Source organism: Monodelphis domestica, chromosome 2 (assembly GCF_027887165.1).
Source record: "Monodelphis domestica isolate mMonDom1 chromosome 2, mMonDom1.pri, whole genome shotgun sequence".
Taxonomy (NCBI): Eukaryota; Metazoa; Chordata; class Mammalia; order Didelphimorphia; family Didelphidae; genus Monodelphis; species Monodelphis domestica.
In genome coordinates, this window is record NC_077228.1 from 403,173,311 (window position 1) to 403,197,768 (window position 24,458).

The 24,458-nt window shown below is 35.8% G+C and overlaps 1 protein-coding gene across 10 annotated transcripts in view; it reads left to right on the forward strand.

Moving 5' to 3' along the window:
* L3MBTL3 (L3MBTL histone methyl-lysine binding protein 3) overlaps window positions 1-24,458 on the forward strand; it is a 176,203-nt gene that overhangs the window by 117,470 nt on the left and 34,275 nt on the right. For all 10 annotated transcript variants that reach the window (XM_007484546.2, XM_056818760.1, XM_056818759.1 and 7 more), the window contains exons 17-18: window positions 8,293-8,407; window positions 11,919-12,021. In XM_007484546.2, coding sequence (XP_007484608.2) covers window positions 8,293-8,407; window positions 11,919-12,021 — 218 coding nt within the window. The remainder of the gene's footprint in view (window positions 1-8,292; window positions 8,408-11,918; window positions 12,022-24,458) is intronic.

Sequence of the window (24,458 nt, forward strand, 5' to 3'; positions counted from 1 at the left end):
GTTGATACAAAACTAATCTCTCCCACACTGTCTTCCAATTTTCCCAGCAGTTTTTGATAAATAGTGGATTTTTGTCCCAAAAGCTGGGGTTCTTGGGTTTGTCATAGACTGTCTTGCTGAGGTCATTTACCCTAAGTCTATTTCACTGATCCTCCTTTCTGTCTCTTAGCCAGTACCAAATTGTTTTGATGACCACTGCTTTATAGTATAGTTTGAGATCTGGGACTGCAAGTCCTCCTTCCTTTGCATTTTTTTCATGATTTCCCTGGATACCCTTGATCTTTTGTTCTTCCAAATGAACTTTATTATGGTTTTCTCTAATTCAGTAAAAAGATTTTTGGAAGTTCAATGGGTATGGCACTAAATAAGTAGATTAATTTGGGTAGGATGGTCATTTTTATTATGTTAGCTCATCCCACCCATGAGCAATCAATGTTTTTCCAGTTGTTTAGATCTAGTTTTAATTGTGTGGAGAGTGTTTTGTAGTTCTGTTCATATAGTTCCTGTGTTTGTCTCAGCAGATAGATTCCCAAGTATTTTATTTTGTCTAGTGTGATTTTAAATGGAATTTCTCTTTCTAATTCTTGCTGCTGAAATGGGTTGGAGATATATAGAAATGCTGATGACTTATATGCGGGTTTATTTTGTATCATGCAATTTTGCTAAAGTTGTTGATTGTTTTGACTAGCTTTTTGGTTGATTCTCTAGGATTCTTTAAGTAAATCATCATATCATCCGCAAAGAGTGACAGCTTGGTCTCCTCATTGCCAATTTTAATACCTTTAATTTCTTTTTCTTCTCTAATTGCTACTGTTTGTTTCTAGTACAATATTAAATAATAAAGGTGATAATGGGCTTCCTTGTTTTACTCCTGATCTTACTGGGAAAGCTTCGAGTTTATTCCCATTGCAGATGATGTTTGCTGATGGTTTAAGATATATACTGTTTATTATTTTTAGGAAAGGACCTTCTATTCCTATACTTTCTAGTGTTTTCAATAAGAATGGGTGTTGTATTTTATCAAAGGCTTTTTCTGCATCTGTTGAGATAATCATGTGATTTTTGTCAGTTTGCTTGTTAATAGGGTCAATTATGTGGATGGTTTTCCTTATATTGAATCATCCTTGCATTTCTTGTATGAATCTTACCTGGTCATAGTGGATAACCCTTGTCATGACTTGCTGGAGTCTTTTCTGCTAGTATTTTATTTAAGATTTTTGCATCTATATTCATTAGGGAGATTGGCCTATAGTTTTCTTTCTCTGTTTTTAACCTGCCTGGCTTTGGGATCAGTACCATGTTTGTGTCATAAAAAGAATGGTAGAACCAAATTTAGTAGAACTTCTTAGCTTATTCTGTCAAATAGTTTGTATAATTTGGGATTAGTTATTCTTTGAAAGTTTGATAGAATTCATTTGTGAATCCATCTGGACCTGGGGATTTTTTCTTAGGGAGTTCTTTAATGGCTTGTTCAATTTCTTTTTCTGATATGGGCTTGTTTAGGTCATTTGTTTCTTCCTCTCTTAGTCTAGGCAATTTATATTTCTGAAAGTATTCATCTATATCACTTAGATTTCCTTATTTTTTGCCCTATAATTGGGCAGAGTAGTTTTTAATGATTGCCTTAATTTCCTCTTCATATGAGGTGAGGTCTTCCTTTCCATCTTGTATACTGTCAATTTGGTTTTTTTTCTTTCCTTTTTTAAATTAGACTGACTAGTACTTAGTCTATTTTATTTGTTTTTTCAAAGTACCAGCTTCTAGTCTTATTTATTAAATCAGTAGTTCTTTGACTTTCAATTTTATTGATTTCTCCTTTGAATTTTTTTGGATCTCTAATTTAGTCTAAAACTGAGGATTTTTAATTTGTTCGCTTTCTAATATTTTATTCACTTCTCTTACCTCTTATTTATTGTTTGCTTTGATTTGGTTCAGATAGAGGAAGGTTTAATTCTTCCACTAGTATAGTTTTTCTATCTATTTCATCTATTTCATCCTTGAGCTCCACTAGTTTCTTCTTTAGAAATTTGGATGCTATGCCATTTGGTGCATACATGTTGAGTATGGATATTTCCTCATTGTCTATACTGCCTTTTATCAGGATACAATTTCCTTCCTTATCTCTTTTAACTAGATTCATTTTTACTTTGACTTTGTCAGATATCATGATTGCGACTCCTGCCTTCTTTTTATCAGTTGATGCCTAATAGATTTGGCTCCATCCTCTTACTTTCACCCTATGCATATCTACCTTCCTCATGTGTGTTTCTTGTAGACAGCATATAGTAGGGTTTGGGATTCCAGTCCACTGCTATTCACTTGCAGTTTATGGGTGAGTTCATTCCATTCACATTCAGAGTTATGGTTACTAGCTGTGTATTTCCCAGAATTTTGATTTCTACTCCTGATACTGCCTTTTCTTCTTTCACTATTTACTTCTACACCAATGTTTGTTTTTAATTAGTCCCCCTAGTTCCCACCCTTATTTTATTTCCCTTTCTATCCCCCTCCCTTCTTATCCCCCCTTATTTTCCCTGTAGTCTTTCTAAAATTACCCCCCTACGTTCTCCCTCCCTTGTACTGCTTCCCTTCCCATCAGTCCATTTATTACCCTTCTACTCCCCTATAGGGCGCAAATTTATTCTCTGCCCCAATGGATTGGAATGTTCCTCTCTTTTTGGGTCAATTTCAAAGCACATAAGAGTTGAGTATTTCCTATCTCTGACCTCTTTACCCTTCCCCATGTATTGATGTTCTCCCCCCTCCCACCATGAGCTTCTTTGTGACATATGTATTTACCCCCAGTTGTTTCTTTTCCCATTTATCTTAGTTATAACCTGTTTTTAAATCTCTCTCTCTCTCTCTCTCTCTCTCTCTCTCTCTCTCTCTCTCTCTCTCTCTCTCTCTCTCTCTCTCTTTCTCTCTCTCTCTCTCTCTCTCTCTCTCCATATGTATATATATACACATATATACATATACACACACACACACATATATATTTATACATACATATACCTATATACATATTTATGCCTTGGCATTTCATACTATATAGTTTTTCACTGTTCCCTCTAAGTGTAATTCTTCTAGCTGTCCAGGTGATAACAGAAGTTTTTAAGAGTTACCAATGACCTCTTTTCTTTTAGGGATACATATCATTTTAACTTATTGAGGCTCTTAAAATTTTTTGTTTTTTTGTTTTTCTTTTTTCCCTCTTTTTTAATTACCTTTTAATGATTCAAGTTCAGTTCTTGGACGTCAAATTTTCTGTTCAGGTCTGGTCTTTTCTTTGCAAATTCTTGGAATTCTTCTATTTTGTTGAATGACCATACTTTCCCCTGTAAGAATATAGTCAGTTTTGCTGGGTATTTGATTCTTGGTTGTAGACCTAGTTCCCTTGCTTTCCGGAATATCACATTCCATTCCTTTTTGTCCTTCAGTGTGGATGCAGCCAGATCCTGTGTTAACCTCTCTGTGGTTCCTTGTTATCTTAATGACTTCTTCTTGGCAGCTTGTAATATCTTTTCTTTGGTCTGATAATTCTTGAATTTGGCTATAACCTTCCTGGGTGTTGTCAGTTGGGGATTAAGTACAGGAGGTGATCTGTGTATTCTTTCAATCTCCTCTTTTCCTTCTTGTTCTAGAATATTGGGGCAGTTTTCTTGAATAATTTCCTGTAATATTCTGTCCAGCCTTTTTCTTTTGTCGTGGTCTTCTGGTAGACCAATGATTCTTAAATTGTCTCTCCTCGAAAAATTTTCGAATTCCTCTATTTTGTGAATGAGATGCTTCATATTTTCCTCAATATTTTCATTCTTTTCATTTTGTTTTATACTGTCCTGCTGCCTTGTGAGGTCACTTTATTCTAGTTGTTGTATTCTGGTTCTTAAAAACTGGTTTTCATCCCTGGCTTTTTCTTCATCCTTCTCTTTCTGGTTTGATTTTTTATGGAGGCCATCTTTCTTCCTCTTTACCTCATCTTTCATCTCCTTTGCCTCATCTTTCATCTTCTTTGCCTCACCTTTCATCTCCTTTGCCTCGTTTTCCAGCTGATTAATTTTGGCTTTCAAGAAACTGTTTTCTGTTTCCAAATGACTTATCTTGCTGTTAAAGTTGTCTTCAGCCTCTCTTAATTGTGTTTTGAATTGCATTTTGAGTTCTTCCAAAGCCTGTATCCAATTTGCTGGGATTTCTGATTTATCTTTTGCTGATTCCTCCTCCTATGTTCTGTTTTCTGTATAGAAGCTGTGGTAATTTCTTTCTTCTTTTTCTGTTGTTTTCTAATATCTACCCCTGTTTTGCTCCCCATATTTGTCTGTGCTCTTGGTCCTCTTATATTTTTGGTTTTGGGGGCTTCTGTCAGTCTCTCCTCTTGGAGCTTTGACAGAAGATCTCTGGTGCCGTCTCTGAGGGAGGGTTGTTGGGGGTTTGAGCTTCCCTGTTCTCTGGAGGCTTTTGATTGGATTAAAGTCCAGCAGTCAGTGAGGGAGTGGTGTGGAGTCTGGTCTTCACTGAGTTCTGAAGACTTTGATGGAATTAAGTTCAGCTTGGTTGGGCTGGGTGTGCTCTGAGGCCAACACCTCCTGTAAGGCTGGAGCAAATTTGGAAGATCTTCAAAGCTCTGGCCAGGCTGCTAGCTCTATACTCCCTATCTAGCTCCTTCCCTGCCATCTGTGTTTGACGCTCTGAGCTTGGCACAGCCCTGCCCGCAAGGTATACCCTCCAGATCAGCACCTTTCCCTGCCCAGAAGATTCCTTTGCCTCTGGAGTCTCAGAGCTCTAGGTGGGCAGGGGGAGCGGTTTTGGGACCTTCCTTCTGCCTTCCCCTTAAACCCAAAGGATTCTGACTTTTGGGGGGGCATACCTTTTGAATTGAATCCAGCAGGAGGGTTCCTTGGCTCTGTCTTGTTGTTAGGTTTGATTTTCAGTCCCCTAGGAACATTCAGTTTGTGATCAGTAAGGAAGTGTATTCAGAGGTCTGAACTTCTGCTCCTTCTAGGCCTCCATCTTGACACCGCCTTTCCAGGAATTTTCATTGGCTCTCCCTTATTCCTGAAATTCTCTCCTTCCTGGTCTCTTCCTTCTAGCATCCTTTAAGTTGTAGCTAACATCTTACATTCTATAGGAAACATTCCTGAATCCTCCTTAATGCTATTTCCTTCCCTTCATTAATTATCTATAACCTATTTATGGGATTTGTGTGTGTGCATAATTGTTTGCATTTGCCTCCTCATTAGATTGTACACTCCTCAAGGACAGAGATTGTCAGAGCTTAGCACAGCACCTAACATGTAGTAGGTGCTTAATAAATGTGTATTGACAGGCTGATTTTCTGCCTGCAGGGCAACTCCACCTTACTGCTCCTACCACTTCAATTGGAACATGTCCATCTAAGTTTATTCTTTACTTTAACTTATTTTTTCCTTCCATCTTCCCTGTTTCTTCTTCTCAGCTATGCCTCAGTCTTTGGTTTTCTCAGCTCTCCTATCCAGTTTGCTTCATTGATTCTATTTTCCCGTCCCAGGCCCCGTTTGTTCAGTAACAGCTTTCTCACAGCCCTTCTAGCAGTTGTCATTTTCTTTGTTGGGTCAACTTTATTAGTCCTATAGTATGAGGTAGAGCCTCAGCATAGTTTAATTTGCCAACCAGGTCATCGAAAATCTGCCAGAGAGTAGAATAGTAACAAGTGGAAAATAAATTAGATGACATCTTTGATGAGTCCATGTAAGACCTTTTCTGCAAAACATTTGGTTTTGGGGTGGTTTCTAGATGGTTTGTCATGTAGTGATTATGGTTTTTAGATATCCTGACACTCGCACAAAAACATGCATAACATCTTAATTCCATCTGTGATGACCCAAATCATGAGGGACAAAGAGAGGGTAGCAGAGAGGTTCCACTCCAGGTTAAGATAGAGATCATAAATGTGGATTCTTTTCCATGTGGCTCTGCATTCCTTGGGAAAGGGTTTGTGCTTGAGTGTTGAATCCATAAAGCAGTTTGGAAACAATTTGATGACAGGTTGAGAAACTTCAAGAAAAAATTAGACCTAAAAGCAGTCAGAGTTTGATATGTAACCTCTGCACTAACACCAAAGTCATTGTCTATGTCATTATAATGGTTTGAAATCATTTTGCAGAAACCAACCTATAAGTTTCATACATTCCTGTTTGCTGTCCCAGAGAAAAAATGCTTCATATGCTTTCTTTGTACAACCCCTCCATTTTTTTGTTCTCTTTGCCAGTTTGCTTTTTGATGTACAGTGACATCTCAAAATTGTTTCGGTTTGAATAGACATTATTTGAAACAGTCTTTAATGTGGTTATTAACAATTTGTTTTTTTAAATTTGAGAACAATGTTTTCTAATTCTTTAACTAATTATTCATTTGGGAATGACTTTTGATCTCTGTGCACAAGAGCTCTAGGAGTGGTAACACCCCCTAGAGCACTGGGAGTGTTTCCAATCTGGCCATCACAGCCATTATCTGGGGAAGCAGCTCTTGTGGAGAAAGGGCCTGCCAATCCCTCCAGGGTAACAAGTCCCTGAGCTACAGGATCTCTGGAGAGAGACAGGAGGCAGGATGTTCTAGGCAAGTCTGACCTCAGGGCTAGCAGTGCTTCTGACCCAGTGCCTTCAGCCTGATGTGGTGGAGGCACAGCTTGGCCACTGGGCTACAGCCACTATTTTCAGCCTCATTTAGTGAAGACATAGGGGAAAAAAAGTCCTTTTCAACATCAGAAACTAAGGTTTTGTCAGTAGGAAAGACATAAAAGAAGAGGTATTGCCCTGTTTCACTGCTGTACCTAAGAACCAGGGGACCTTCCCATTTGCCCTAAAGTGAAGTCTTTTCTCTGGGGCTGTCTGGTGACCTCCGGAACGTGACCTCCAGAACTATTTAGCACATTGCTTTTGCCTATGATAAGCACTTAATAAATGTTTTTTTACATTAATTCATAGATAGTCATTCATGTTCGTATCAGGTGTTTCTGTATCTTGGATATTTTCTTAATGGATGTCTTTCCTTATAAGCATTCACTTTTTTTACTGAAATACCAGTACAATGACAGGAGGTAACAGCATCCCATTCTCTTTTATTAAAAATTGTTTTTTGTTTTGAATTTAATCATCACCAAACACAAAACATTTAACTATGTAAAAAAGAACAAAAATATATATTATAAAAGTAATAGCTAATATTTATATAGCACTTAAGTATATGTCAGGTACTATGTGTAGTGCTTTATGAAACTGGAGTTCCTTTATATTTTTTCAAGGTATAACATTTAACAAAGAAGAAATAAAATTGCCAGGTTTGTCAATGTGTCTGAATTTTTGATTTGTTCAGTGTATTTAAAAAATAAAATGCTTCTTTTCTTGTAACTCTGCCAATATTTCTTGCCCGTTCTCCCCTATTCTCCAAAATAAGACATTTTGTTTTCTTTGTATTGGTATAAGATCTAATCTTGACTTCTGATTCCATTTTCCTATGTATGCATTGAGTATTTTTTTTAATAGGAAAATGCTTTTTGTGTTCTAGATAGCTAAGTTGTAGAGGAATTTTTGAAACACAACCTGTTTTGAGTTAGAGACTCCATATATATTTTAACTATTCTACTAAAGGATGAGTCATGTAATTCTTTCATTGTAGCTCCTAGTGATGAAGCAAGCAAAGAAAAGAAATAAAAAGAAGTCAGACAAAGTCACCCTTAATAACTAAACAGATCAATGTAACAAAAATCCAGCAAAGGAGAAGAGCTTTCAAACAGCTGCTAAGCATATTAGATTTCACCACCACCCACAGTTATCTCCTGGCTTTACAGCTGGTGACCACGTAAACTATTAATCCATCATCATTCCTTTTAGGAAGGGAGTCATGGGCCAAGCCTCAATCAATCTCCAATCAGTCATGCATGATTTTTAGATAAAATATCAAGAATAAATGTTTGTATCAATGATTTATTATTATCCTACAGACCTAATTTTTCTTAAATGCTTTTGAAATACTTTTTTTATGAAAGCCAAATTAATACCTTAGTTGAGATTAATTTAAAGTATTTTTTACTATAGTTGTACCAGTGTCTCTTTGCTTTACATTTGACCAATGATTACATTTTTAATATTTTGTTTGAGGATACATAATAGAGGAAAATAATTTTAGATTCTTTTCAGTAGTATAATGAACAGTATCTTCTTTACAAGTCATAATATAATGAAAGTTAGTAGTGAAGACTACATTTTTAATATTTTTCATTTTATTAAATATATTACTCATTTTCTCTTATGTTTCTAGGTCCACTTTGATGGCTGGAGTAATAGCTATGACTACTGGATTGAAGCAGATTCTCCTGACATCCATCCAGTGGGTTGGTGTGCGAAAACAGGACATCCTCTTCAGCCTCCTCTTAGTAAGAGAATTTGTAAAAATAATCATGACAGGGATAATAGTAACTAGCATTTATATGGCACTTTGAAGTTTAAAAGTATGTTAAATGTTATCTTATTTGATCTTTACAATAATCCTATGAGATAAGTGACATTATTGTGCTTATTTTACATGAAGAAAATGAGGATGAAATATGTCATGTGACTTGCTCAGGATTTCACTCCTAAGAAGTGTCTGGGGTTAGATATGAACCCAGGGCTTCCCATCGCTATGCCTGACTCAATTCACTGAGCACCAACCTGCTCCCAAGATCTGTTGATTTTAATAGCATTTTTTTTCCCAAGTAGTGTTAAATACAGAGTATTTGTATTCTCTGATATTTTATAACCAGGAAAAAAATCTAGTAAGTTGTTTAAATAATATAAGGCTGCTGATAATAAAGAAAATGGTGCTAAGATGTGCCTCCCTCTTCTGTCAGCTGAGGGGAAATTTTTTTAATTTAACTTTTCTTTTTTATCAATTATATGAAAATGAAAATTTTAACACTTAAAGAAATTAGTTCCAAATTCCCTTCCTCCTTTCCTGCCACCTCTTGAGAAGGCAGGTGATTTTATATAGATTATACATGTGCTATCACAGAAATAATTTCTAAATTAGCCATATTGCAAAAGAAAACACAGGCCAAAAAAAATAGAGTGAAAAAGTCTGCTTCATTCTGCATTGAGACTCCATCAGTTCCTTCTCTGGAGGTAGATCGCATTTTATACCATAAATCTAAAGGGCATATTTCTTAGGGTGGTAGAAGGAGGAATAGAACTTCAGTGAGGCACTCAATCTCTGTTTCACTCAGCTCCAAAGCTTTTCAATCCTAAATTGCTATTCTCTTTTTTTCTACCCATAAAGAAATGGATCCATCTCCTTTATCTCAATTTCAACTTTCACTATTTTATACTTTTTTGATATTTTATAATTGATTTCAATGTATTGGCTAACTTAACTTTCATACAGCTTAGAATTATAATCATCATTTTAGGAACAATATGTTCTTATGTTGTTTCCTTCCTTTCCATTTCTAAGTCCATCCCTTTAATTTAGTCCCTCATTATCTCTTACCTTGACTGTTGTGATAATGTCCTAACTCCTCCTTGTTCTCAATCTTGTCCTTCTCTATCAATCACACTACTGCCACACTCCTCTTTCTGATTATGGCCAAGCACATCATTCCTTGCTCAAAAATTTCAGTGACCCTTCACAGCTTTTTTTTTTCCCTTTTAAATTTTAAAAAAATTAACAAAAACATTTATCCTCTCCCTTTCACTTCCCCTCTGTCACTGTTGAATAAAAAGAAGTGAAAACCTTCATAATAAAAACACAATCAAGTAAAGCAAATTCCTCCCTTGGCCATGTTCACATTTTTTGTTTGTTTGTTTCATTCACTATCTTGAATCCATCATTTTTCTTTCATTTCTTTTTTAACTCTTTGCTTGTTAAGTAAAATACAGAGTCCTTAGCATGGTAGTTAAGTTTCATGCTAGCCCCTGTCTTCTTTTCTGTCTTATTTCTTTTCTGTCTTATTTCACACTTCCTTTTACATACCTTGCATTTCAACCCCATAGAGCCACTCCCCATTCCCAGGTTTTCTTTTGCCCTCTTTCCTCTGTCCATTTCTATTACCTCTCCCTAGAATGGAGTACTCCTCCAGCTTCCATTATAGAAATATCTTCCTTTAAGGGCCAGCTCACAAGGCTCCTCCTCCTCAGATCCTCCAAGGTCTCAGGACTCTCTCTGACACTGTTCATCTGCTTTGTATTTTTTATATTCCTTATGTTTCTTCTGTATATGTGTGCCTCTACTAAAGATATGCCTGTGTATATGTAGATGTATGTTCTAACAGTTATTTGTGGGTTTCACATGTAGATCATAAGCTCCTTGAGGACTATGTCATTTGAAATTTTTATATTCTGATCACATAGCACACATTTAGAACTTCTATTAGGTACTTAATGAATCTTTCTAGATTGGAGTCATAGAAAAGTTACGTAATGAACACAGTTTCTTCAGGAGGGTATATTTTATTGAGTATGACCTTTTGCTTTGTCTATTTTACTGATAAATAGGTTTAATGTAAGCCTTTTATATTAAAGGGATTTGAAAAGCTTTAATGAAAGGTTATTCAGCCAGTGTACAAATAAACACATAACAGTAATTTTATCAGCTATGAAAATGATTCAGTGGTTCTTTGCGACATGTATGGGATTTCTTCTTTTTTTTTTTCCAAAGAAAGGTTTAAATTGAGGTTGGGAGCAGGGACTTGTCAGGAATCAGCTATGCTGTAGTGTTTTGTTTTTTGTTTTTATATAGGCTACTTCTTGTTAAGAAACCTATACCAAAGCAACTGTTTTTAACACCTGTAGGAAATTTCCTGGGACACTGAGGGGTTAAGCAACTTGTTCAGGGTCACAGAGCAAGAATGTATCCAAAGTAGAACTTGAACTCATGCCTTCCCTTTATTGAAATCCTCTAATCCTGTGGGATTAGAGTGTGATTATAACTGGAAATTTTCAAAGTAATTAAATTGTGGATTGGAGTCTATGACTAAGCTTTAATAGTCCCTAAGAATGCTTTCTAAATAAATTCATTTAATTTGCTTTATAAACAGAAAAAAAGACCAGAGAAATGGCTTCCTTCTGAATCAAGAAGATCTGGGTTCAAATAATGCTTCTGACACATTGGACTTGTGGCTGGGCCAGACAATGAATTTTTCAGGGCCCTGGGCAACTCTCTAAGACTCCTCTTCACAAAAGAGGTGCTTCTCTGCCACAGTGTAAAAAGGTTCCAATGCCAGTGAAATCTTTGGTCTTTCCCATCTTCCATTCCTTTTCCTATCCTTCGAAAGAAAGAAGTGTGCCTTACAAGAAGATGTTTTGCTGCAGGCAAATATAAGCATAATGGGTAGGAAGAGAGAGACAGAGACAGAGGCATGCAGAGAGAGATCTATAGACTAAATTCAGGCAGATTGCAATATTGTTTTGGTGTTAAAACATAGAAACCATTTAATACAAATTCAACTGGAATTTGTGATTATCTGGATAAAGACTATGTTGAAATGAAGGCTGTCTTCTGTCTTCTGTATTGATCTTGCATGTGGCCAGGTTTATAGGCTTTGGTTCCTCTTAGAATATAAAATTGATCCTTGTTCTTGGGGACTATTTCTGCTTTTTCTATGCGTTGCAACAGTTAAGCAGAGTACTTGGAACATCATCATAAATGCTTGTTCAATAGTTTATTGATTGATATTATATTTGAAGAGAGGCTTAATAGGAATGCTAAAATAAGATTACTTTAGGAATCTTTGAATTGTATAAAAGAACATATTTCAAAGCATCTGTGAACATTTTCATTATTCTCTATGAGGTGAAATATCACCTGAAGACAGATTTCAGGTCATTTGTTTTCTACTCTGGTCTCTGTTTTCACCCCTATTGAACTCTGTGATCTGTTGAATAATTTAATATCTTTCTTTGCTTCTGTAGGTCCTCTGGAGTTGGTGGAAGCTTCTGAGCAAGGAGGATGCCCAACTGCTGGATGCAAAGGAATTGGCCATATAAAGAGAGCTAGACACCCAGGCTCCCATAGGTAGATATGCTCAGTGTTCCTTGTCTTACATTGTCTATGTAAAATAATATTTCCTTTAGATGCATAAGGGAATTTATCTCTGTTAAAAGAAGTGATGACCATGTTTTATAATCTGATGTGTAATAAATGTAGTTGTCACAGTGAGTATGTAAAACCAAAGGGTAGCTGTTGAGTTGAGGGGGGAAAATGCATTCACAATAAGTCAATTCATTACCAAAAATAAATTCAACTTGGCTATTTGGCTTTTTATTGAAAATATGCCTGCATTTTAAGGTGTTTTGATTAGAAAACAATCATTTAGGTCTGACCACCTGAAATGATAAGGTAGATACTGGCAAGAAATTTTCACATTAAAACTAAGTAACTTGAATATTTCAGAATGAGTATTGAAATTTCTGTGAACTAGCAAGAACTGCAAAACTAATCACTGAAAATAATATTCAGAAAAATATATTTTAATTGATTTTTTCTCTCTAGTATTACACATAGAAATGAAATTTAATTTGCATAATTAAAGTTATGACATTAGACACTATAAAGTGTAAAATATTAGCAATACATTAGAAATAGTTTTAATTTAACTGACAGCTTTAAGGGGAAAAGTTAATCATGCTTTAAGTTTTTAGTCGTAAAAACCCTAACTTAATTCACTCCTATTAAACTTAGCAGGAAATATCCTATTTCATTAATTAATTTGACATATGTAAATAATTTTCTGAATGATTATGAGGAAAAAAATGAGGTTCCTTCTTTATCTGATAGATACAGATTGAAGAATCCAGGTCATTCTTAAAATTTTTGAGATCGTACAACCTTCTTCCTTATGAATTAACAGATGGTGCAAAATTGGTGTAATTATCCTCATCAAACTTTGGACTATTTCATTCTGTCTTCTCTTCAACCTTGATTTCAGAAGGGAAGCCTTTTTATATCTGCATATTTTTAGAAAAATTACATGTAATGTTGCTGGCACATAATAAGTATTTAATGCTTATTTACTGACTGTGATAAGGAAAAGCCTGAAATTAGTTAGGATTCAAACTTACAATTGAATGTTTTAAAATCCTTTTAATTGGTCAGTTGGTAATAGATAAAGCTTGAGGTCATCAGACAACCATCACTTTGTGGTAAATTATGTATTTGACTGTTCTTCCCTCTCTGAGCCAGTTCCAATGAGAGTAAGGTTTAAGTATTATGCATTACCATCCTCATTCTTCCACAGTCATTGCAAGAAGAACCAGTTCCCCTCAGTTTACCATTCTCTATTCATCAGTAGTAGTTTCTCTTCAGTTTGGAATATGTTTAAAAATTTCTCCTTGGTTTACTTTTTTATTTCACTCCATTGTAATATTATCTCCCCTCCTCCCCCTCTGCCTCTTTATGTATTATAATTTACCCCATATTATTTCTCTCTTCCCATTTCTCTTAGTACAATCCTTTTTTTACCTCAATTTTTAAACATATTCCAAACAGCTTAATGCCATAACTCTGTCTCTATATACTTCTTTTAACTACTATGATAATGCTAACAATTCCTAAGGGTTACAGATTCTATCTTTCCTTATAGGAATATAAGCAATTTGACCTTTTTGAAGCCTTTAATTTTTTCCTTTCTTATTTAACTTTCATGGTTGTCTTGAATTTTGTATTTGAACATCACATTTTCTTTTTAAGTCTTGGTTTTTCTTCAGAAATGCTTGGAAATCTTTTATTTTATTAAATGCTCATACTTTCCCCTGAAAATATATAGTCAATTTTGATAGGTAGGTCATTCTTGGTTATAAATTCAGTTCTCTTGCCTTCCAGAATATCATATTCCAAGCCTTGCCATCCTTCAGTGTGGAAGCTGCCAGAACCTATGTGATCCTGACTGGGGTTCCATGATATCTCAGTTGTTTCTGGGAGTTTGCCGTATTTTCTCCTTAGCCTGGAAGCTCTTGAACTTAGCTATAACATTCCTGGGACCTGTTATTTGAGAATTTATTGCAGGAGGTTCTGTGGATTCTTTTAAATTCTATTTTACTCTCATAGTCAAGAATATCAGGGCAGTTTTCTTGGATAATTTCTTGTAATATGACGTCTAGGCTTTTGGGGCAGGTTTTGGTCATGACTTAGAGGTAGTCTAATAATTCTCAAATTGTCTTTATTGGATCTCTTTTCCAGGTCAGCTGTTTTTTCAATGAGATATTTCATATTTTCTTCTATTTTTTCATTCTTTTGATTTTGTTTTATTGTTTCTTGATATCTCATGAAATAATTAGTGTCTATTTGCCCAATTCTAGTCTTGAAAGACTGAATTTCTTCCATGACCTTTTGATCCTCTTTTTCCATTTGGTCCATTCTACTTCTCATGGCAGTTTTTTCTTCATTGGATTTTTGTGCCTCTTTCCAATTGACCAATTTTGCTTTTTAAGTTGTTGTTTTCTTTTCTCATTTCTATTTCCAATTTTTCTTCAACCTGTCTTATATGATTTTTTAATTCCTTTTTGAATCCTACCAGAACTTGCAAACAATTCCTGTTTTGGGGGTGTTTTTTTTTTTAAGTTGAATGTGGTTACTCAGATCTTATCATTTCCTGTTGGTTGTTATTTGCTTTTTTTTTTCCTGTAGAAATTTTTGAGGGTCAGATGTTTCTTTTGCTATTTGCTCATCTTCCCAAACTTTTTTTGCCTTTGGTCTGGGAACTCCGAAAGCTCCTTGCCCATTATTTCTCCTCTGCTGACTTTTGCCCTAGGGCTAAGTTTTCAGTGCTACTATGGAGGCTGGACTGTAAGGGGTGGATCTGAGGATCTACCCTTGCTGGTGTAGCCCTCTTCCTGGGTTTCCAAAGTTAGTCCACACCCAGGTTCTGAATCTGGCATTATTGGGGGCGGGGTTGCCCAGCACTCCTTTGTGTGCAGTTTATCCCATGAAAATCTACTCTGCCTATATTTCAAGTTGTGTTCGTTGGGAGAGCCCCCTTGCTTATCCTGCTTTGACTCCTGTCCTTTTGAAGCACCTTTTAAAGAACAGTTTGGAAAGATAGTTAACAGTTTTGGCTTTTGCTGCTACTAAGCTGCCATTTTCACTCCACCCTTTTCATGTGGTACTAGTTTTAATCATAATATGAATAAATAAATGTTGAAGTCATCAGTTTCGAACCATATAGCATGGGAAGATTTGTAGTGTTGGTATGGAATTCTGCAAGTCTTTTCAGTTCTAAACAGTAAATGTAGCAAAGTGTCAACTTTAGGGAAATATAAGGAGTACATAGACTTCATTAATCATGCAAAACTAGCAATCTGATTTTGAAATTGGATGGAGTACTACGTATACTCCAATAACTTATTTCATAGAATGAGATAAACAAGTAGACTTCATAGCTTCATTGAGAAAGGAATTAGTTGAATTCTTCTCTACATCAGATTGTCATACATAATGGTCTCTCTAAAAACTGCTTTGCTTTAGGGGAAGAGTTATTGTTTGGGAAGTTAATTCTCTGTTTACTGTCATTTCACAAGATTTGGTCCCCTTGAGTGAGAGGAAAGAAATATCTGGAGTTAGAGACTAGCCTGACCCTTCTGAGTGGTCCTATTGCAGTGGTCTTGTCTATATTGCCATATTTTTTAAAGTTCTTCATGGGGGCTAGATGTTTATTTGGAAGGAATATTCTTTTAATGGTATTAGTAGAGTTTTAGAATTATTCTTTTGCTATAAATGGCATTTGCTGCATTCATTTCATAAACATTTGTTTTTGGCTTTTTTAAAAAAGATACTGAAGATATGAAGAATTTTTTCAGTAAGAATAAAATCAATTGTTTTGAAAACCTGAGTAAAGATTTGTCTTTTGAATGGGTTTTGGTGGCAGGCTAGTGAGCATTAGGTAATGATAGAAACCTCTGATTCCACTGAAGGATCAGATTGGAAATTAGTCTTGTTTAGTCTGAACTTCCTTTTACTTGCAAAATCTATTTTAAAAATAACATTTATGTGTTGGTTCTGCTTCCTTCTCATTCATCTCTCCATTTCTGAAGTCTTTATACTCCAGTCTTCTATTTTTATCACTATTCTGAAACTTCTCCCTTGAATGTAATTATGATCTCTTAAATGCTGATTCCAGATATCTTTATTCAAGTCCTAATGCTCCTTAATCTATTTTGCAAGATTTGATATTGCAGTGCTATCAGTCACTTTTTCCTTCTTAAAACTCAGTCCTCCTTTGTCATTCCCTCTGAGGTTATCTTCCCTCTGTGTACTTCTTATGTACTTGTTGTCTCTTCTGTTAGAAAGTGACCTAACTTCCTTAGGTCAGAGACGATTTTTGCTTTTATTTGTATTTCTAGTAGTAAGTGCTGAGTATAACACAGTGTAAAAATGCTAATTAAGGGATTTATTAATGAGGATAGGTAAATGGGTTGAGGGGAGAGGATAGAGGTAGCCCTGTCAGAATATCTATGCACTCATTGATTCAAAGGGCTAATGCCCATGCCTACGAATATCTCTGCCCCTTTCCCAACAAAATGCCCTTTCTATAGTCGAAATACCAGTATATCCTAAATGAATAAACTAGAAATAGTTCTGAGAAGGCAAGGAGGATCCAAGAGGGCTGGGCTTTGGTTTGAGAATCCAAGCCAGCACCCCCTCAGGGGTCTGTAATGTTTGTAGCAGGTGGAGGAAACAGTAGGATTTCTGGAGAGAAAGCAGCTACTGGTTTAAGGCAAGAAGCAGGGACTTCACTTATGGCTTCAGAAGTTCTTCAGCCACCCAGAAACTGGACCTTTCAGATCTTGGCCCTAAGGTAGAAGACCAAGGGGCTCTTCAGAAACCCCTCAGCCCACTGTTCTTCTCCCATAAACCTTTTTTGCTCTTCCAACTGTCACTCCAGTCCTGTCAGTCAACCGTAGAATTCCAAAATCCTCCTTGCTTTATCCTAACAACAGTAAGCATTTAATTGTTTTGTTTTGTTTTTGCTTTTTTCAGCTGAGTGTCCATATTAATCTTATGCTTCTCCAATGGCTCCTCCATCTTTTTTTTTCCAGTTTCTTCTTCCTTTTTCAATTGTCTGAATTAAGATAATTTCCAAAGGCTGTCTTCCCTTTTCCTTCTGACTTGACTTTTCTGGTGTCTTCTCTTTGGAGATCACATGATTGTATCTATCATTTGTATCCAAATAACCCTCAAACAAAAATCTACAATTTGTATATTTCACCGGAGGGCTTATTATTTTTATCTTACAGATAAAAACTTCCACTCCCTCAAAGGAGACATTCCATTTTCCAGCTCTGGGCCTTTTCCCTAGCTTTCCCCCATGCCTTAAATGCTCTACCTCATGCCTCCCTCCTGACTTCTTTCAAGTCCCAGCTAAAAGCCTGCATTCTATAGGAAGGCATTCTTAATCTCCACCAAGGCTAATGCTTTCCTTCTGTTGATTATTTCTAAATCTGCATATACCTTATATGTACAAAGTTATGTACCTCTTACTGGGAACTTCTTAAGGAAAGAAACTGGTTTTTGCTTTGTTGTATTTGCAGAGCTTAGCACAATGCTTGGCAAATAATAGGAACTTAATAAATGTTTGTTTATTGACTTGCATGTCCCACTCTCATTTCAAACTTGTCAAGTCTAAAACTGAAATTTTAAACTGTAAGAGTTAAAATGGATCAGAAAGATATGAGTTAAAAAAGGTTGTTGTGGTTGCTGTTTATAAAAATTAACTCAAGTCACTAGGTTGTTAGTAGCTTTATTACAGCAAGGTAGAGATAGTAAAGAGAGGGAAATGTAGGAAGAAAGTAGAAAATATTGCCTAGCTAAATACCCTACGTCCGAATCTGAGTGCTTCCAGACTGTGAATGCAAACCTGATTGCAAATCCTACCAGCCTACAAAAGTGTCTCCAGCCAAACCTTTCACCAAGCAAACGACCAAAGAGGCTGAGCTGCAAAAAGCAGTCTCTAGCCTCCCAAGGAGGCAAGAGTCCTTAACTGTCCTTCTTCAGTGCGAGTCACCAACACAGCAATCCAATTCCGAAAGTGCATCAGGATCCAAAGTCCAAAACAGGAAGCCAAAATCAGAAGCTGCATCCAAAATGGGAATCCTAAACGGGAATGCTTGACTTCCTTTGGGCCTCACCTTACAAGAATTTTTCTCCATCTAATAGTTCTCTCACATAACATCTCAGGAACCAATTATAGTTTCTTAATTTGTCTAGCACTGCTCAGGGGGCAGAGTTATGGGATCCACTTCCAGTCATTGAGGGTGTGAACTTTCTTTTCCAGCAAATGATTCTTCAAGTACCTGACTAAGTTTGAAAGGAGGGGCACTCCAAGTTTTTGATTAAGTTAAAATAAACAAAGGGAGTTAAAAATTCTCTTTTACATAATCGTTTGCCTAATGTTAGCTATTCCTCTTGACTTCTCTATTTATTTAGAAAAAAATATGAACTTAGCAAACACCAAATACAACGGAGTCTTTCATGTACAAAATAGAACAGAATTGTACACGAAGCTAACTCTCTGAATCCCCTGATTGTCTATGAGTCTCTTTGCCCTTCTGTTTTTTTCTTTGCTTTTTTTAATGCTTTAGCAATCTTCTTTTCTAGCTTATTTCTTTTTTTTTTTTTGGCAACTCAATTTCTATTGCTCCCTATCTTTCCTTCATCTTCCCAATTAAGAAACAAAACCAAAACTCTTATAAGAGATATTCAGTCAAGAAGAACAGGTTCCAGGGACAGCTGGGTAGCTCAGTGGATTGAGAGCCAGGCCTAGAGAAGGGAGTTCCTGGGTTCAAATCTGGCTTCAGACACTTCCCAGCTGTGTGACCCTGGACAAGTCATTTGACCCCCATTGCCTAGCCCTTACCACTCTTCTGCCTTGGAGCCAATACACAGTATTGACTCCAAGATAGAAGGTAAGGGTTTAAAAAAAAAAAGAAAGAAAAACAGGTTCCCAAAATGGTTCTTTCCACAATGAAAGTGTTATTATACTATACCTTGAATCTTTTTTGATTGCTTATTGCATTGTTTTTTTATTGTTTAATTTTTTAATCTCTAAACTTAGAAATAAAATAAAACTAGCATTTCCATATTTGTAGTAGAACAGGAGAGAAATGCATGAAACTACAAATCTCTTATTATGTAGAGCTTGATTTTCTTTTAAGTATGTAATAAACTCATCATGGAACTTTCAAAGCTGCTCTACTTTAATTATTTCTGGTCTTCCTTCTATTTTTTGTTTTTCTTTTTGTTTTGTTTTGTTCTGTTTTGTTTTTTGAGTGTGTGAACTGTTTCCTCCCATATCTTCTTTCATTCGCTCATTCCTCCTCCCACAACCCCCCCTCCCCCATAAGAAACTTTCCTAACCTGTCTTAGTTCCATTGGATTTCTTCTTTTAATTCGTTCCTGTTTACTTTGTTTTTTTTTAAATTTAAGTTAATTTATTTAGTCAATTTAGAACATTATTCCTTGGTTACAAGAATTATATTATTTCCCTCCCTCATTTCCCCCCACCCTTCCCTCAGTCAATGCACAATTTCATTGGGTATTACATGTGTCCTTGATCAAAACCTATTTCCATGTTGTTGTTTGCATTAGGATGTTCATTTAGAGTCTACTTCCCTAGCCATATCCCCTCAACCCATGTATTTAAGCAGTTATTATTTCTTCTGTGTTTCTACTTCCATAGTTTTTCCTCTGAATGTGGATAGTGTTCTTTCTCTTAGATCCCTCCAGGTTGTTCAGAATCACTGCATTGCCTCAAATGGAGAAGTCCATTACATTCGATTGTACCACAGTATATCCGTCTCTGTGTACAATGTTCTCCTGGCTCTGCTCCTTTCAATCTGCATCACTTCCTGGAGGTTGTTCCAGTCCTCATGGAATTCCTCCAGTTTATTATTCCTTTGAGCACAATAGTATTCCATCACCAACATATTACCACAATTTTTTCAGCCATTTCCCTATTGAAGGGCATCCTCTCATTTTCCAATTTTTGGCCACCACAAAGAGAGCAGCTATGAATATTATTATACAAGTCTTAGATTTATTTATTTTCATAAAATTGGGTTTAATACTTTAATTTCATCTTCATTGGTGATACATTCACCCTTCTCACTTTTTACATTGGTAATATGGTTTTCTTTTTTCTTTTTTAAAGAAAATTAACCAAATGTTTATCTCCTGTATTGTTGGGTTTTTCCAAAAAACTAGCTCCTATTTTTATGTTGCAGTTCAATGGTTGCCTTACTTTCAATTTTGTTAGCTTCTCCTTTGATTTTCAGAATTTCCAATTTTATGTTTAATCAAGAATTTGTAATTCATTCTTTTTCTATTTTTTTTAGTTGCATGCCTGATTTGTTGATCTGTTCTTTCTTTTATTGTTGTAAGCATTTAGAGATACTGTTCCCCCTAAGTAATGCTTTTGGCTGCATCTCTCAAATTTTCGAATGTTGTCTCATTGTTGTTTCATTCTCTTTAGAGTTTCTGTGCTTTGTTCTTTGACTCACCTATTTTTAGGGTTAGATTAGTTTTTAATGTTTCTGTAGCTCTTTGTGAAATGCAATTTTAATGCATGGTAGTCTGAAAAGAATACATTTAATATTTCTACTTTTTTGCATTTGACTTTAAGGTTTCTATATCCTAATAAATGGTCATTAAAGATGCCATGTACATCTGAGAAAATGAATATTCCTTTCTATTTCCATTCAGTTTTCTTTAGAAGTCTAATATTTTAACTTTTCTAAAATTCTATTCATTACCTTAATTGTTTTTCCTTTATAATGTATAGTTATATTTATCTACGACTTAGAGGAGAAAGTTGAAGTCAAGTCCCCTACTGGTATAATTTTATTATCAGTTTTCTCCTATAACTCATTTAAATTTTCCTTTAAGAATTTGGATTACTTATGGTTTGGTGTATATATCTTTATTATTGATATTATTTCATTGTTTGTGGTACCTTTTAGCAAAATGTTTCCCAGCTGATCACTTTTAATTAGATCTCTTACTGCATTTGCTTTGTCTGAGAAAATCATTGCTATCTTTCTCTTCCTCTTTTTTTTGCCTCTACTTAAGTATAATAGATTCTACTCGAACTTCTTATTTTTACTTTTTATCTGTTTCAAGTGTGTTTCTTGTAAATAACACATTTTTAGATAATGGTTTCTAATCCATTCTGCTGTCTTTCAGTTCTATGGGTGAGTTTATTCCATTTTACATTCATAGTTGTGATTACTAACAGTGCATTTCCCTCCATTCTTTTTCCTTCTTTTTATCCTCATTTTCTTTTTACCCATAACCTCTTAAAAAGTCTGTTTTGTTTCTGACCACTGTTTCCCTTAATCTGCCCTCCATTTTATTTTCTCACACACAGACACACACACACACACACACACACACACACACACACTTCCTTTTTCTTATTAATTTTCACCTCCTATTTCCCTGTTGGGTAAGATAGATTTCTGTATCCAACTGAATGTGTTTGTTTTTCTCTCTTTGAACCAGTTCCATTGAGAATCAGTATAAGCGTTACCCACCAAATCCTTTCCCCATTTTCTCCTCTACTATGAAAGCTCTTTCTGGAATACTTTTTAAGTGAGATCATTCCCTCCATTCTTCCTCTCCCCACCCTCCTCTCTCAAGGCATTCCTCTTTCTCAGGCTTTCATTTTTTAAAAATCATCTCAGCATAGTCAACTAGGTCACACCATGCCCTCTATCTTTGTATGCTCCTTCTAATTCCCCTAAAAATGAGAAAGTTCTTAGGAATTACAACTATCAACCAATATAGGAATGTAAATAGTTTAATCTTATTGAGTCCCCTAGGATTTCTCCTTCACATTTACCTTTTGTTCTTCTCTTATATCTTGTGTTTGAAGGTCAGATTTTCTATTCAGCTCTGGTCTTTTCATCAAAAAAAAAACTTGAAAGTTCTCTTTATTTTTTATTTATTAAATATATTTATATATATATAAATATATATTTTATTTATTAAATATCCATGTTTTCCTTTGAAGGATTTTGCTCTGTTTTGCTGGGTAGGTTTATTTTTGGTTGTAATCCTACTCCTAATACTTTAAACTCTCTACTCCTTTAATTTGGAAGCTTTTAAATTTTGTGTTATCCCAAATGAGGCTTCAAAATACTTAATTATTTCTCCCTGACTACTTATAATATTTTTTCTTTGATCTAGGAGTTCTGGGATTTGACTATAATATTCCTGAGTTATCCTTTTGGAATCCCTTTTAAGAGGGGATTGATACCAGCCATAGCACTGCTGGGTCCGTACCCCAAAGAGATAATGGACAAAAAGACTTGTACAAAAATATTCATAGCTGCGCTCTTTGTGGTGGCCAAAAATTGGAAAACGAGGGGATGCCCATCAATTGGGGAATGGCTGAACAAATTGTGGTATCTGTTGGTGATGGAATACTATTGTGCAAAAAGGAATAATAAAATGGAGGAGTTCCATGGAGACTGGAACGACTTCCAGGAAGTGATGCAGAGTGAGAGGAGCAGAACCAGGAGAACATTGTACACAGAGACTAATACACTGTGGTATAATCAAACGTAATGGACTTCTCCATTAGGGGTGATGTAATGTCCCTGAACAATTTGCAGGGATCTAGGAGAAAAAACACTATCCATAAGCAGAGGACAAACTGAGGGAGTAGAAACACCGAGGAAAAGCAACTGCCTGACTACAATGGCTGAGGGGACATGACAGAGGAGAGACTCTAAACGAACACTCTAATGCAAATACTAACAACATGGCAATGGGTTCAAATCAAGAACACATGTGATACCCAGTGGAATCACGCGTCGGCTATGGGGGGTGGGAGGGAGGAAAAGAAAATGATCTTTGTCTTTAATGAATAATGCATGGAAATGATCAAATAAAATACTATAAAATTTAAAAAAAAAAGAGGGGATTGATAGATTTTTTTAAATTTACATTTTACCCTTTAGTTCCAAGGTATCAGGGCAATTTTCCTTTATAATTTCTTGAAAGACAGTAGCATGGCTCTTTCTTTGATCATGTATTACAGATAGTGGGATAATATTTAAATGATCTCTCATCAATATATTTTCTAGGTAAGTTGTTTTTCTTATGAAATATTTCACACTTGTTTTCATTCTTTGTTTTCTTAATGTCTTATTGAGTCATTAACTTCTACTTCCCAAATTCTGATTTTTGAGGATTTTTCAATGAGCTGTAGTACCTTTTCCCATTTAGTTAATTTTTAAGAAGGAATTCTTCTTTTCAGTAAATTTTTGTGCATCTTGTCCACCTCTGTTAAGATGTTATTTTATTTATTTTTTTACATCATGTTATGTTGTATATTTAGTCTTTGTAAGCCTCTTTTACAAAACTTTTGACTCGATAAATTTCATACATTAATTTCATTTCTTTCCTCAAATTTTTCAAAATGATTTTATTTGACTTTTTAAATCCTTTTTTGAGCTCTTTGGGAAAGTTTGTTGGCAGTTGGCTGGCCCCAGTGAATAGAGGGTTAAGCCTGAAGTCAGAAAGGTTCATGTTTCTGAGTTCAAATCTGGCCTCAGACACTTACTCGCTGTGTGATCCTGGGCAAGTCACTTAAAACCCTTTGCCCCAGTGTCCTCGTCTATAAAATGATCTGGAAAAGGAAATGGCAGACCACTCCACTGTCTTTGCCAATAGTGCCTCAAATGAGATTATAAAGATTAGGACACAACTGAAACCACTGAACAGAAATACTTGTTGGGCTTGTGTTCAATTCACATTTTTTTTTCCCTTTGAGGACTTCCTTAGGGTTGTTTTGAAATCAGTGTCTTTTTCTGAGTTTGTGTATTGGTCTTCCCTGTCACCATAGTAGATTTTTATGTTGGGTCCTACTCTTGAGGTATAAGAAACACTGTCCCAAGCTGCTATTCAGAGCTAGTTTTCAGTCTTTTAAGTTTTGGATGTTTCCAAGGTGGCATGATTCAAGAAGCGAGTCCTTCCTTCTTTCCCTCCTTCTTTCCTTCTTTCCTTCCTTCCTTCCCTCTTTTCCTCCTTTTTTCCCTCCCTCCCTCCCTCCTTCTTTCTTTCCTTCCCCTCCCCCTTGCCTTCTATCTTAGAATCAGTACTGTGTATTGGTTCTAAAACAGAAGAGAGGTAAAGGCTAGGCAATGGGTGTTAAATGATTTGTCCAGGGTCACACGGCTGGGAAGTGTATGAGTTCACATTTGAACCCAGGACCTCTTGTCTCTAGTTCTGTCTCTCAATTCTCTGAGCCACCCAGCTGTTCCCAAGTGTGTGCTTTCTTAGAATATATGCTGGTCTTTACACAGGAAATGCCTTGCTCCAAGTATTCACATTTCCCTTGGCCCCAGAAGTGTGACCAGGGTCCCAGCTCTCTTCTAGCTTGAGTTTCTTGAGCATGTTTCCATTTTGAAATGAGATCAAGATCCCTCCTCCCTCATAAGCAACCATAGACATTC